Source organism: Nyctibius grandis, chromosome 1 (genome assembly GCF_013368605.1).
Source record: "Nyctibius grandis isolate bNycGra1 chromosome 1, bNycGra1.pri, whole genome shotgun sequence".
Classification (NCBI taxonomy): domain Eukaryota; kingdom Metazoa; phylum Chordata; class Aves; order Nyctibiiformes; family Nyctibiidae; genus Nyctibius; species Nyctibius grandis.
In genome coordinates this window covers 54,638,981-54,653,343 of record NC_090658.1, presented here as the reverse complement: position 1 = coordinate 54,653,343, position 14,363 = coordinate 54,638,981, and the positions used below count along the sequence as shown (strand labels likewise).

Below are 14,363 nucleotides of genomic sequence, written 5' to 3'. Positions count from 1 at the left end.
TTCTCACACTGATGCCAGCAAGGTCAGAACCTTGCAGGCCTGCTTTCTCTTCAGGTTCATGCAAATTTGATAAAAATACCAAAGGCCTGTTTTCTTCCCTGTGCCAGCTCTGGTTAGATAAATTATCTTGTATTCAGTCAGGAGCAGTTACAAGTCTGTCAGTTTTTCATACTAATTATGTGACTGGGCCATTTCAAATGCACACGGATAACCAAATGGCTTTGCAGCAGAGCCAGCGTGGGCTTTTGCATCGGTTTATTCACTGCTATGAATGCACATAATATTTGTAGATTGAAAATCCCATCCAAAGCATTTTCCTCAATGGGCTATAAATAGTCATTGGGAAGGAATAAGAGGGCCACTATCAGTTTATTGAAGATCATAACAGTAGTAGTTTCATTATCAGATGGTGCAATGCACCTGTGGATTTTATGGTCCATAAATGAGATGCGGCCATGTGTTAAAGCACATCTGCATTTAAAATACTTAGTGTTGAAACAAAAACCCATCAGAAATCCTGTCATACTCAGTTCCCGTGTTTTTTCTGTTTCGAGAATGATTAGCTTTCAGAAGTCAACAGGCACATTCATGAAAGCAGCACATGGTGTCATTTTTTTTCCTTTCCCAGTTCTGCCGTGTGCCAGCACGTTCACATCTTGGGCCATGTATGACTGTGTCTCTTGTAAAGTCAACCGCTCTGTATGCAAGATAAGCCCCAGTGTTTTTCTGTCTGAGATCAGAATCAGTCCAGAGTTAACAGGGGAAAGCTGTAGCCTAGTAGCTCAATGCAGCCTAGTTAAAACCCATCGTAATAATCAGATAGTCTCAGCTGGCTTGTGACACAAATGTGTGCGTTGGTTCTTCCTTGCGCTCTGGGTTTTGGAGCCCACCTCCAGCTTTCAAGGGTTAATTTATAAAAGGGAGGGATTGCTTAGGTATAGCAAGGTCATCCCCACTGCAGCACTTTTATGGAAAGATAGATTCAAAGACTCTTTTGGATGCCTGGCTTTGCCGTTGTTCATACAAAACCCACAGGCTGCAAAAGAAGAACCAGAAGTGACCTCCAGAGGCACTCCTCATGTCCAGATCTTTGCTTTCAAAGACGTCTGGTCTGCTCTCTATCTTTCAAGCACCCTCTTAAAAGCTATTAGTTTTCAATGCTGCCCTCCCTTTCTCTACCAACTGTTGGAAGTTTGTCCAAATAGTTAGGAAATGTTAACTCCTTTTTTCTAATTTCTTACCAGCTTACGTCTGCTTGTTCTTGTGCCTGATTTATTAATAGGCAGTAAATTAATCTTCTTGCCGCTTTCAATTTTGACAGACTGAACAGGCAAAACTTTTCTAGCTTTCTCTCATAAGATAAGCTGTCCAGTTCCCTGACCATTCTAACAGCTTTTCTCTTTACCACTTCTGGTTTGAATTCGTCTTTCTTGAGCATGAGTAATGACGGTTGTACAGCTATTCCCATATATATTCATTCTTTGTCCTGCCATTGGTATTTCCCGTACTTACCCCTTTTACGATTAATGTGTTGTTTTTTTCTCAATCATACTTTGTCAGCTGGTATCCCCAGGTACTCTGTCACTTGCAAACCTCCAGCATTTGAAAGACTGACTTTTGTGTCAGTCCTGTTTGTGTACTTGCACATTTTAGCGGTGAATGTAAACTTGCTTCTGTTAAGCCAGTCTTTCTAATCAGCTAGTTTCTGGTCCAGGTTCTCCACCTGTTGCTGGTGCTACTGAATTTTGTGTCACTGATCACTGAGCGGTCTGATGTAATTTACTAAACTCTGCTGAAACCCGTCATCTCTCTAAGGCAGTAACATTTGGTTACTCCCAAAAGTAGCTTCATTTTTAGATTATCTATTGTGCTGCTTTTTTTTCCCCCTCATTTGTTTATTTCAGCAGTTTGGCTCCAAGAGGCCTGAAGTATCGGCCTAGAGATGGTTTTGAATTTCTAAGATTAATGGATTAAAGTTTTGACCCCTTCTGCAGCTCGCTTCCAGAGATTATGGGTTGATAAGAAAGTACTCCTTCCCTCTGGCCATAAATCTTTTTTTCTTCCTTCTTGTCTGAACATATACCCATATATTTCTTCTGCTATATGCTATGACAGAGTGTATTTCATGTGAAAGCTTGCTAATGAAGTTGTACATCAGACCACAACAAAAATGAAGGCCTCCACGGTGGAGTAATGGCATTTGGCTCCCTTTCAGACACGCAGTGCTGAAACTTCTGCCAAGTGTCACTGCATCATTTAACTTTCAGTACAAGTTATCAGTCTATGAATGGAAGAACACAAATCACTTTCAGAGCACGTTCACAGAGGAGCTACAGATTTAGCGGAGTAAGGGAGTGTAATTGGCAAATCAAACATACAGCGACTCTGAGGTACTATGGATTTTTTCACCAGACATCTAGGAAGTAGAACGCTTGATTGATTTCACTGAGGATTTTTAAGCGTCAGAGTCTGGTGGAACTAAAAAGCAAGTGCCTTATCAGGCTCTATGTGGTAGGTTTTGTTGGCATTTCCATCTCTTCAGACCAGCTGTTAGCATTTTCGTGGTCAGCCTAGGCATGAAAGATTTCCTCTTTAGGGAATGCATGAAATGATAATTGGAATTTGCATCCTCTGATGAAACTCAGCATAGTTCTTAAATCAGTTATAAATGAGAAGGTGGTCTCTCGCTGTGGATCCTGCTCTTCTCCTCACTGCCTCTAGCTCAGGCGCATCAGAAGTTTGCTCCTACGGCTCTTTCCCTTCTTTGGAGGCCAGTGTGCAATGAGTTGGTGGCCTCACGCTAATTCCCAGTGAACAGATGTCCACATCACAAACATTGCCGCTACACCTGCTACTTACTTGTGTCATTGTTGGCAACTGCACAAGAGAAGGATTAAAATGGCTTTGGAGGCTGAAGAGCACAAGAGACTGCCTCTCCACTTTGAGGCTGATTTCACTAGTGAGGCATGGTTCTGATCATTACCAGATTTTGTTTTCTGAGGACGGTGATTTGGAGCATTTCATGGATGCTAAATTCATTTAAGATAAATAGAATAACTGCTTGATGGGTGAGGTCTATGCTCAGGTGCAAAACATGTAGTGGATTAATTCTGTCAGTTCCAACAGAACTTGGCTTTATTTTACTTGATTGTCTCCATATACAAGTCCACATACTTTTTGTCTTGTTTACCTTTATTTAGAAAAATACTCACTGACAACTTTACCTTTAAGTGTCCGGATGATATCCTGGCCCTGTTGAAAGCCTTTAAATTTTGACACTGGCTTTTCTGGAGTTTTTACCCAGAAGGTATGGGGTTTGTATTTTTCTCCTGCATTTGTTATTCAGGCTTCTTAAAAACTAAGCATTTGGTGGCATATCACCTCTATAATTAACTTTTCCCCTACAAGGGTAAACTTTATCATCAAGAAAAACACTAAATGTCTCCCTCTGTCTGGTGCGCTACAAATCTGAAATTTGGTTGCTTCAATTGGTTTGCAGTTTGTGGTGCATTAAATTTCTAATCAGTCTGAGGTTGAAGGAGGTTATTTTCAGAGCTTTGCTATGCCAAGCCTCCTTGTCTAGGTGAATTACTAAATCAAACTGAAACTTCATACTGTCTCATTTCCCCTTTAATGATGCCTTTGCAAATTGATGAGCATGTTTTTCATGTTTACAAAACGTTGGCCAGTAATTGCTTACATCTTCAAAACTGAACTGGCTTCAACTAAAATTTTCCTTCAAGTGGTTTACTGAATTGATCAAAACCTCTTCATTGCCCTCTTCTGGGAGGTCTAAGAAAATGCAAGGAGCCTGTGCAAAGAGTGTGGACTGCAACTAGAGTATGGCATGCGTGTATTGTTATATGGCCTCATTCAAAGAAAGATTTGGCTTGAGGTCATCTTGGTATGCTGGGGTATGCGTGTTTCCATTCTGCATGGCTGCAGTACAGCCACCACACAATAGGGCATTGTCATGTGGCAGGGCCGAGCTCTCGGCGCAGACACTGCAGTAATGCTTTGCACTTGGAGCCTCCAGCAAAGCCGTTGAAGCTGGCAGAAGTCGTTTCACTGGCTTGCCACAGCTTGGTTAAATAGCGATTCCCATAGGAAGGCTTCAAAGAATTGCACAAGATTTGGTAATTTCTGTTAGCTCCATTTATACAGACAGAAGAAAAGGAAATGAAGGGAGGTGATGTTGTCTCATCAGAGATCCCACGATGAACCGTTGGCACTGAGTTGGAATCCATTATGGAAAACTAGTTCAATGAACATAAAGACCGAGAACAAAAGATTTACTTACTGTTTTAGTGGGTTGTTTGTAAAGTCCGTGTTCTGTTAAAGTAAGTCTCTCCAGCTGGCTTTTGAGGAAAGGAGTATACACTAGTGGGAAAGCGCACAAAAGGGAATCAGGAGAAAGAAGCTGTCATCTCCAGTCATCTATGGTTACGCTTCATAGGGTCTGGACAAGCTTTCTTCACCTTGTCGTTAAAAGATCCCTACTCCTGTCTTCCACATAGTGGCTTCTGAAAGTTTAATGAGTGCATATTTATGAAGCATTTTCAGGTAGAAATCAAACAGGCCAAAAACTGTTGAACAGCTAAACAAATACAGCATCCCAGTGCTACAGTTCCTAAGGTAGCCAAATTACTGTTTTACAAATGGAAAGGGGGAAAGCATGTGAAAAAGTGTTTTTCTGAGGGATCCCGAGACTCCTTTGCATTAACTATCGGTTTCTGTCAGTATATGTTTTTCTATGCTAGTCATGAAAGGCGTGTTTAAGAGGGGAACTCAGTTACTGTGGTCAGACCAGTGGGTTCAGTTTTTGTTTCCAACTTGCTGCACTGGGAAGAAAAGGGAAGAGAAAACAGCACGATACATTGTTTGGAAGTTATAATTTACTGTAATCAGACAGCTCCCATGAAATGTGAGAAGCCTGCATCAATAAGTCCATTTCTCTTTTTTGTCCTAGGCTTTCCATTCATAAATCAAGTTCAGAAGAAGGCTCTGTAGGTCAGTATATTTCATTTTATTTGATACTCCTATGGAATTCTTAAACAGGTTTTGAGTTTTGCTTGTGCTGGGATGAGAAGAGCTGAGTAAACACAATGCTGGCAGAAGTCAGGAGCATTTGTGTGCGTGGGGAGGGCGAGTCTCAGACGCTTTAAGTTAGATGCTGAGTGTCTCAGTGATCACTGAGACTGCCCAGCCAGCATTGTCATGTGATAAATATGCATCTTTTGACTTGTTATATTGAATTTCAAATGTCTGCATGTTAGGTCACTGCTAGCCTATCCGTTTGTATTCTGAAAATTACCACCACCAGTGAATTAACTGGGTTTTTTGTTATTTTTGTTCATGTCACACCAGAGTCTCTTCCTTTGTTTCTGAAATATTTTGCATTCTTAATATGTATTTGTTTTCCATTGTCTGTCCTTTTTTTTTTTTTTTTTTTAAACTTACTATAATTAGTTCATATTGCTATCCTAAGTTATTAGTTGAGCTGATACAATTCTGGATAAATTTTATTTTGCTCATTGGAGAGCAAAAAAAAACCTGGGAGGTTTTTTTTTGTTTGTTTCTTTTATTTTTTTTTCTAGGGACATTTCCACACAGTCTAAACTTAAGCTGTGTTTCAGAGAGTCAGTAAACCCAGCTCTAGATTTTCTAGGGCGAGATCCAAAATACTATAGTCACATGCTGAAGCTCAGTGGTATGGTATAAACTGTGTTCCTTTGAATTTTTCAAAAGCAGAGGGATGAAGTAGCTTTTTATCAGTAACATTTCTGCCAGATCAGGCACAGTATGTTCTCTTGCAGATGGCATAAACTATATAGCATGTGCCCTGGTTAATTCAACAGAACACAGTTATATGCTGTACCTTGAGCCAGATCCCATTTCTTTCTAAACAAATGGTTTACTTCATGGTTTACTTTTGGGTCATCAAGCCATACGCAGATCTGATATTAATGGACACGGAGACCCAGCCTTGTACAGTCCAGGCATACAGAGAGCAAGAGTCAGATGTAGCTGATGGTCTCATAAAATTTCTCATGCCAAGTAGCAGAATGTGCATGTATGTTTGTGCACATGTGTGTGCGTGTGTGTGTGCATTTATATATATGTAAACTGTTTCTGTATAGATATGCACACGCATATTAGAAAATTGCTTATCTGAGTTGTGGCTTAGGCTGCGTAATTGTGGTTCAGTTAAAGAGAATAAACCAACAAAATACCTCAAAAACACTTCCAGACTTGACATTAACAACTCAACAGATATCAGAATGAATGTAAAATATTTTGTTTATAATTCAAAATATGTAAGTTACCGCCTTATCTCAGTCCTCTATAACATTGGCAATTATAAAAGAATGTGCATTTCCCTGAAATAGCTGCATCAGCATAGTTCTAATACAGACTACATCAAGAAAAACAGAAAATTTGAGATGTTTTTATTTTTGTTTTTGGCTTAGAAAATACAACTTAATGCTTGAAACCTTCTCTAGCATTTACTAACTAATGTTTCTTTCTGAAATTGTTTTTCCCTTTCCCCTCATCCTCCTCCCCACTTTCCGTTTAGGGAAAGCAGACTGGAAAAAGAAAAATAAGTTTTTTTGGCAGAATTTCCGGAAGAACCAGAAAGGACTAATGAGGCAGACTTCCAAAGGTAAATCTTTTTTAAGGACACACAGCCTATCCATATAAAATAGAAGGAGCCAGCATCACAAAGGAGTAAAATTCATTTGCAACACCGTGGCAGTTGGGGGTCTGTGGATCTGGAAGTGTCGCGGGTTTGGTTCATCGTGACAGGGCTCAGAAAGACAAGTCATATTCTGTGAGGCTGCATCTGCATAAGGCTGGGATACCTTTGATCCTCACTGTCAGTGATGGCACATGCACAAAGTGATGCGGTTAATATATATTTATGAGTAATATCTGTAAATAAGCAAGATGCTTTTTTTTTCTGATCCTAACTTGATGAGAGAAATGCTCATCTGTTTTAATTAGAAGGATGTTTCTCCTTTCTTTGGCATTTGATTACTTTGACCTGTTTGCTTTAGGCTTGAATCCAGCCTCTCACTGTAGGAGAAGACACCGCAACAAGGAATAGTAAAAGTGTATCTGGTGACCAGTGCAAATGTAGGATCGATTCCACTTAAACTGTCAGGTGTCTTTCTCTAGTTCTTCTCCAAAAGACACAGCTGTGCATTGCTTAAAGTATTTCTCTTTACACAGAAAATTTCTGTTTCCCCATGTGTATTTGTTAGATCCTTGTGTTGCAAACAGATGCTTCTCCACGTCTCACTGTGTCTGTGTTCAGACGGATTGTGAAAGATGATAGGAGCCCACTTAGGATGTCAAAAAGGGGCACCTTTACACTCTCAGTTAAGCGTGGGTCCTTGCTGGCTCTCAAGGCAAGTTCCAACTGTCTGTGCTGACATGCCAAGCACATAGCAAAAGGAGAGGTTCTGGAATTGAGAGCCTCAATACATCCAGCACCGTGTGCCAGCTCAGTGGACAATTAGATAGCCTGGATATATTGGGGGACGTGGCTAGCCCACAGCAGAGAGCTGCAAGGGCCCAGCATGCAGTTCCTGGAGGGACTTCCCATCCACTCTGGAAGCTGACTACAGTATTCCTCAGGGCTGAGTGCAGGATCTCTCTGGCATTAGCACTTTCTCTTTTGATTATTGTCTTTCAGGGTCAATAACTGTGTGATGACAGTCACTTTTTATTTCTCCTTGTCATGCTCTCTTGCTTTCAGTGTCAAAGTAGACTTAGTTTTCTAGCCCTAATTTACTTCCTTTTCTTGCTCAGTTACTTCCAAATGATTCGGTCCTTTGAAATCATGCTATGAGCCTGCTCTGTGGAGGGTCTGTTTCTGGCCAGCCAGATCCACATGGCAACCAGATTTCAGAGCACTGGGTAAAATTCAGTTTCCATGTACCCCGCTCTGTGCATTACCTCTTAGATATGCTTGTTATCTCTGTTCTTTTTCCCGCAGGAGAGGATGTAGGGTACGTGGCCAGTGAGATCACGATGAGTGATGAGGAACGGATCCAGCTGATGATGATGGTCAAAGAGAAGATGATCACCATTGAGGAAGCACTTGCTAGGGTATGATATGTACATACTTCAGTTTTCTTGAGAAACATGTTTTAGGATGTAGGATATACCAATTTGGAGTTTTCATTTGCTCAGAAAACATAGAAGGGGAGAAAGCCTGCCTGTTTGTCCCAATGCACTAAGTAGCGTAAATTAGATAGCATTTCCATTGTTTATGGGGAAAAGTGAGATTTAGCTCAACCGAAAATAGATGTCCAGTGCATGGTAAATTAATCGAGTCCTAAAAGCATTTGCTTCTCTCCGTTGGCAATAAAGGGTGCTAATCAGAGAAAAACTCAAGTGTAGACACTTTCATTGCAGCTGTCTAAGGTAAGGGAGAGGAATCTTACCTGTGCTAGCCCTTATTTATCATGTATGTTCATAGGTTTGTTTAAGTACTAAAATGAATGCTTCAGGTTTTGCTGAGCTTGCTTTATTTGTTTCAGAACGCATATATTTCTTATTTTCCTGCTGCTAGTGACTGAAGGGCAGTTTGTTTGAAGGCTTCCGTTTTCAGCAGTTAAAACTTCAGAAAATACTACTGTTTAAGCTAAAATTCATTCTGCTTGTTTCTTAGCCAAAAAGGTGCTGTTTTGTTTTAATAACCTTCAAGAAAACGTATTCAGCCGTTTTTGGCATTTGACACAGATGTATTTTTTGATAAGTACAGTAGCTGTCACAAGTGTTTCTTTACAAAACCTACATGTTAATAAACCACAAGAAAAATAACTGTGAGGTATTGTATTTATGCAGCAATAGGGCTGAGATTTTAATTGCTCAGGAGCCAAAAGGTCAGTGTTAAAGTTTCCACACCACTTTTGGTTTTGTACCCTTGTGCAAAATACTGTGATGGAACACAGGGTATTCTGTATGAGCTCCATTAGAGGTGCAGAAAACATGATTTAGATCATGAAGTGGCACTCAGATAAATTTCTATACTGACATACTACATCTTGAACTAGATCATCCTGGAGTATAAAGTTATGTTATTGTCTGAAGAAAATATTGCTTTGGTGGGAATCAAACCATGAAAAAAAGGCAAAATTTTAAAATTACGGGATGGTAATATTGGGATTTCTTTTACTTCTCTGCTGTTAAAAAATTAGGGGGGGGGGGGGGTTGTACCTAATCTGTATGGCTCATATATATACTGGTACTGTTTCCCTCTAGTGGTCTGAGCTACTATCAGCAACCTTTTTTTTTTTTTAATGTCATCAGTTCTTGATGATCCTCTCAACAATTTGACTCCAGTAGAATTGGTTTTATATCTTAAGCCTTTTGTTGGAAAATGGGAAAGATGGTGTTTTGTTTGAAAATTATAAAAGATGGTTCCTAGTCTTTACTGTGGCTCATTTTCTTTGTGAAGGAAATCGGCAGGCTATTGTGATTTAATCTGTCTGCTGTAAACTGTGCCTCTGAGATGGGGATGTGTAATTTATATTTTAGCAATGACAGTTCATCAAAATTCAGTATTTAGAGATCACTTCCTTTTAAGAAAAACCCCCCTCATCATTAAAACTTCTGATTCTAAAATAAATTAATTTATTTTGAACATGCAATGCAAAAGTTCTGATTTTCCCAGTTCCATAATGATACAGGGGGAAAAAAAAACCTGAAAGGACATTAACTCTTGCTGTGGTAATGAAGATTGATAGCTGCTTCTCACCGGAAAGTGTTCTCTCTGTCTTTTCAAATTTCAGCTGAAGGAGTATGAAGCCCAGCACAGGCAATCGAGCACTGTAGATGCTACAGAATGGCCTGATGGTTCTTACTCAACATTTGATGGGTCTTCCAATTGTAATGTAAGTACCTGTCATTCTGATACAGCTCCCCAGTATCATTTAATATTTAAATTATTTTATTACAATACAGAAATATCCTCATTTACCTGGTGATTTCGTTAATAGCAAATGTATCATTTGACCTTGTAATGCTACGCTCTGTCTGCAGAAAATCTTTAACATAGATTTAAAATCTTTAAGGTCTGTTGTCATAGACTTTTATGGTCTTATTGTATAATCTCTCCTTTTTTTTTCTTTTTTTTAATCTGGCCCTTTGTCACTGAGCTTTTGAAGCACAAGTGATCCCAGACAGAAATGCCTCTGTTCCAAAATGCACAGAAAAGGTTTTTTAGGTGGGTTAGATGGAATTGTTTCACTTGCTGATTCACAGTAACTGAGAAGTAGAGTTTCTTAGGCCTTCCTAGCCCTTGTTGATACGTTCTCGATGAGGGTTAGGCTAAGTCCTAGCTGCCTGCCGCTTTCAAACACTTACATCTCTGCATTTTCTAACTCTCAGCCCAGAGAGTTTGCAGCTTTTGCCAGACCCATAAGCAGTAAGGCAGTTTAACTTCCTCATTTTAACTTCTGAGCTGTGTAGCTCCTGTTGTGTTTATGGGCACCAGACAGTCTTTGTGTCATGCCATACTGAATTAATTAATTTTTCTTTCCAAATATCTTCATTTTCACTGAGTAGTTTATTCCACTTCATTTGTCTAATTGAAAGTTCACAGATAAATCTTAGAGAAGAACACATTTGTCAAATCCAGGCTCTTTGTAACCCATATAATTGAATCATATGCTTTTGAGACCGTTGACTGATTTATTTATTTTATTGTCAATGGAATTTCCTGCTAACTGCAGCAGACAGTTAGCTTCTCCTCCCTAAATGAAAAGAAGAATGCTATGTCATTTTGTGAGATATTTAAAATATTTTTTGGTGAAGAAAGATTTTCTCGTATTCAAAAAAAAATATGCCCATCTTTAGTTAGATGGGAGCAGAGTGGGACTGATGTTGCCTTGTACTCTGCTCTGATATATCAGAAATGTGCAAAGAATAGAGAAGGAAGGATCTTGACTCTTCTGCACTGATTGTTTAGCCGGCTGAAAAATGTCCTTATCTCTTCCTCATTAGTATTTATAGCCTGAACTTTCCCTTCATAAGGCCTTTGGCTACAGTACCTATAGCATAAAAGCCTCAAAACTCTCATTTACCATGGTCAAATCTCAGAAGGATACTGAATTTCTCTCTTAAATCTTCCGATAGCTGTTTACGGTTGTGTTGAAGTTGCTGAAAGCTGTGTGTATCTCTGAGGACCGAACATGACTTAGTATTTGCTCCATAATGGAACAAATTGGCACCTTTTCTCTAAAGTTATTTTCCTAAGCCATCTTTGCACTTTGAGCCAAAAGCTCTGTTGCCTCTCTCGGCTGTTGTGGTAGGATTTGAACATCTTCCTCCTAACTTCAATGGGGAATCTCTGTTCCATTGTTGTAGATACCTCTTATGATTTTTGCCCTTGCTCCTAATTTTTATCCTGATTATATTTAACAGAAGCTGTGAAACTGCTTGCCTTCAAGGGAAAAGCAGGTCATCTGCAGAAACAAAACTTCATGTTAGAACAGAAGTCAGCTTGGCTTCTTTTTTTGTGGACAAGAAAGAAACTAAGGTTAACTGGAGTGAAAGGCTTTGGGCTATAATTGATGTGAAAGAGGGAAAAACAAGCAGTGCAAAGTATCAGATATGTCTAGAGGTAGGGTGTGTGTTCACCCAAACTGTTTTTCCAAAGGACATCTCTATTAATCTAAAATGACCAGCTTTTAGAGGTGCAAAGATGATTCTGTTTTCAAGCACTTTCTTTGCCAGACTGTTTGACTTTAAGTGCCATTTGTGTGATTTGTACACTGCAAATTTGGAATCTCAACTTAAAACTACCCCACTCATTTCATAGAGGCCATGAAGCAAAGGTGTTTTTCCATATATTAAAAATGTTCTGTTAGATAGCACACTGCCTTCTAACTTCAGAAAGTAATTGAAAATGTGAGTCACTGAAATTGAAGTTTCTGGTTTGAATTAAAACTACTTGGGCAATGGCTCTTCTGGTTCTGTTGGCATTTTTTCTGATTTCTTTTTTTTTCAGTTGTCTCATGGCCAGATTGTTACTAGGCAGTTTTTAATGGAACACTGTGATCATACTTCATCATTTTGTAAACATTTTGTACACACAAATGATAAAACCAAATTATAGGATAATTGTAGATTGAGGGAATTTAGGAAAAGAACAATTTTTAGTTTACTTGTTACACCTTCGTTTGGTAACCTTGGGGATTTAAGAGTAGACACTAGTATAATGGCTTTTTTTTCTTCCCTTTTCATTTTATCTTTGCAGGCAGAGAGATCTGCTGGCAGTTAGGAGGACTTGGGAGGATGGGTCACTAGGTTTTTGTGGAGAATCTTGGTCTAGCTTTGTCCAATGACTACATTTCAGAAAGAAAAAGAAAAAAAAAAACAAAACCAAAAAGGTAGAACCTAAGCAGTCAGAGAATCTGAAAATGAAGGCAGAATGTCTGGGGTGTTATAAGGGTTTAAGCGCTCCATTACTTTCAAGTCAGCTCTGCCTACAGCATAAGAACAGACACCTACAAAATAACATCTAAAGGGCAATATTAGTTGTTGTTTTTCTTCTTAGGAAAAAAAAAAGACCACTTTTTTGTTTTTTAACTTGTATAACTATCATGTGTTTATGACTAACATCACTAGTGTTGATCCTTAACTCATTTTAAAAATTGGTTTAAGGATTCTTTTTCTCAGCTCCTCCTCTTTTAAATTACTGTACCAGGAAATGGAAACTTGCATTTCGTACCCTTACAAAACTAAACCCTAAAGATGAACGACAAAGGGTTGAAGGGATGAAGGTTCATCATCTCAGCATCTGAAGGGAGGCAGCCCAATGTCATTGCTGTGCTATTAACTATATGTCCTGTTTGTTTGCTCTTAAGAAACAAACAAACAAACAAAGGTCTTGCCAAGTCAGTAGGTGACTTAGTTCTCTGACTTAGTTCTCTGCCACTTGAGAGCAGTTAGTAACTTTCAGTCTCACTGCTGTGGTCCCTTTGTTTCACAACAAAGTATGCTGTTATTTATTTGCTAATGCGGGGATGCAGTTGAAACAATTTTTCTTTTTAGACAGATGTATGAAAAGTCTAAAATGCCTCATCTTTTTTTTACAATTTTATTTTTGAATGTTTATGTTTCATCTCTGTTGGAATGAAGGCTGCTCATAGTAACACTAGACAAGCTTTCATTGCCTTGTGCCAAGCGTTGGGATGTATAGCAGGTGCAGATTGCAAATGGATCCCTTTCTGGATTTTAGATAAGGGACTATTTGTCCTCAGGAGACAGAAAGTCCAGGGAAAGAGAGGACTTCAAAATTGTATCACATTCTTCCTTTACACTGAGGTGCCTTTTATGCTTCTTAAAGATAGAAGCTTGTTTGATAACTTTTGGGGGCTGAAATTCTCAGTTCATCTAAAACAGGGCGGCTTCATCCCCAGACCCCCACTGGTACGGCTCCAGCCCAGCTTGGAGGACCAGCATTAGTAGAAACTAGTATAAATCCTCTTCTGTGCCCTCTGCTGAAAGACTGCTGGTTGGTACCAGTTGCCGTGTTTGATGTGGGAGTGGGGGACAGGAGAGAAGCAGGAGGGAGGTTGTGACAGAAGTGTGTATCACATGTGTGCTGCCACTGAAACAAACCACTAATTAACTTCGCTGACAGCTTCTGTAGATGCAAGTTAAATGAAGTTGTAATTATCCCTGGACTGAACTGTTCTGTTGGTCTCGTTGAGCTTCTGTTTCGGTTTTAATCAGTGGATAGTGGTCAGCCATCCAGAGCTCATTAACGCGAGCTTCCAGGTAGCATAGCCGACCTTCATTTGAAGGGTGCCGCAGTGAGCTGTGCTGCACTCCCCCGAGACCTCCCCACCTGTGGCCTTAGCAGCCTCAGGAGAGAGGCCATAAAATTTATGAATGGGGAGAACAAAACCAGCATCTCCCTCCAACAGTATGGCCTGCGGGTGGGTGGTGGGAAGCCCGCAGGGCTGTTTTACCTCTCTGCCCTCCCAATGCTTCTTTACCCAGGACTGTCAGCGTGGCACTGTTACCAGTAGGAAACTGGCACCCCTTTTGTTTTTGCTGGGGAGAGTGGCAGCAGTTGTGCAGTCTGGAGGGATGCCATGCACATCTGCATCTGCCGTGAGGCCGATGCTGGGGAAAACTCCCCCTTGCGTTGCCGCTCTTTTCCATCTTCTATCAATCCGCTTCGTAATGGATGGCAGCAAATCGAGTCCGCACAGCGACAGCTCTAGCTGGAGTGAGATAATCTTCTGTTGCTCCTGTTCTTCATATTATTTCCCGAGGACGTTTTCATTTACCAAGTCATTAAATGGGGCTAAAAGTTGAAAGAGTGGTCAAGTTTGAGT

General features: G+C 39.9%; 1 protein-coding gene across 2 annotated transcripts in view; it reads left to right on the top strand.

Moving 5' to 3' along the window:
* SASH1 (SAM and SH3 domain containing 1) overlaps positions 1-14,363 on the top strand; it is a 126,360-nt gene that overhangs the window by 69,686 nt on the left and 42,311 nt on the right. The window contains exons 5-8 of one of the 2 annotated variants that reach the window (XM_068405303.1): positions 4,970-5,010; positions 6,587-6,664; positions 8,003-8,115; positions 9,804-9,905. In XM_068405303.1, the coding sequence (XP_068261404.1) occupies positions 4,970-5,010; positions 6,587-6,664; positions 8,003-8,115; positions 9,804-9,905 (334 nt within the window). Of the gene's footprint in view, positions 1-4,969; positions 5,011-6,577; positions 6,665-8,002; positions 8,116-9,803; positions 9,906-14,363 lie in introns of both variants that reach the window. The other variant, XM_068405292.1, reaches the window with a different exon arrangement.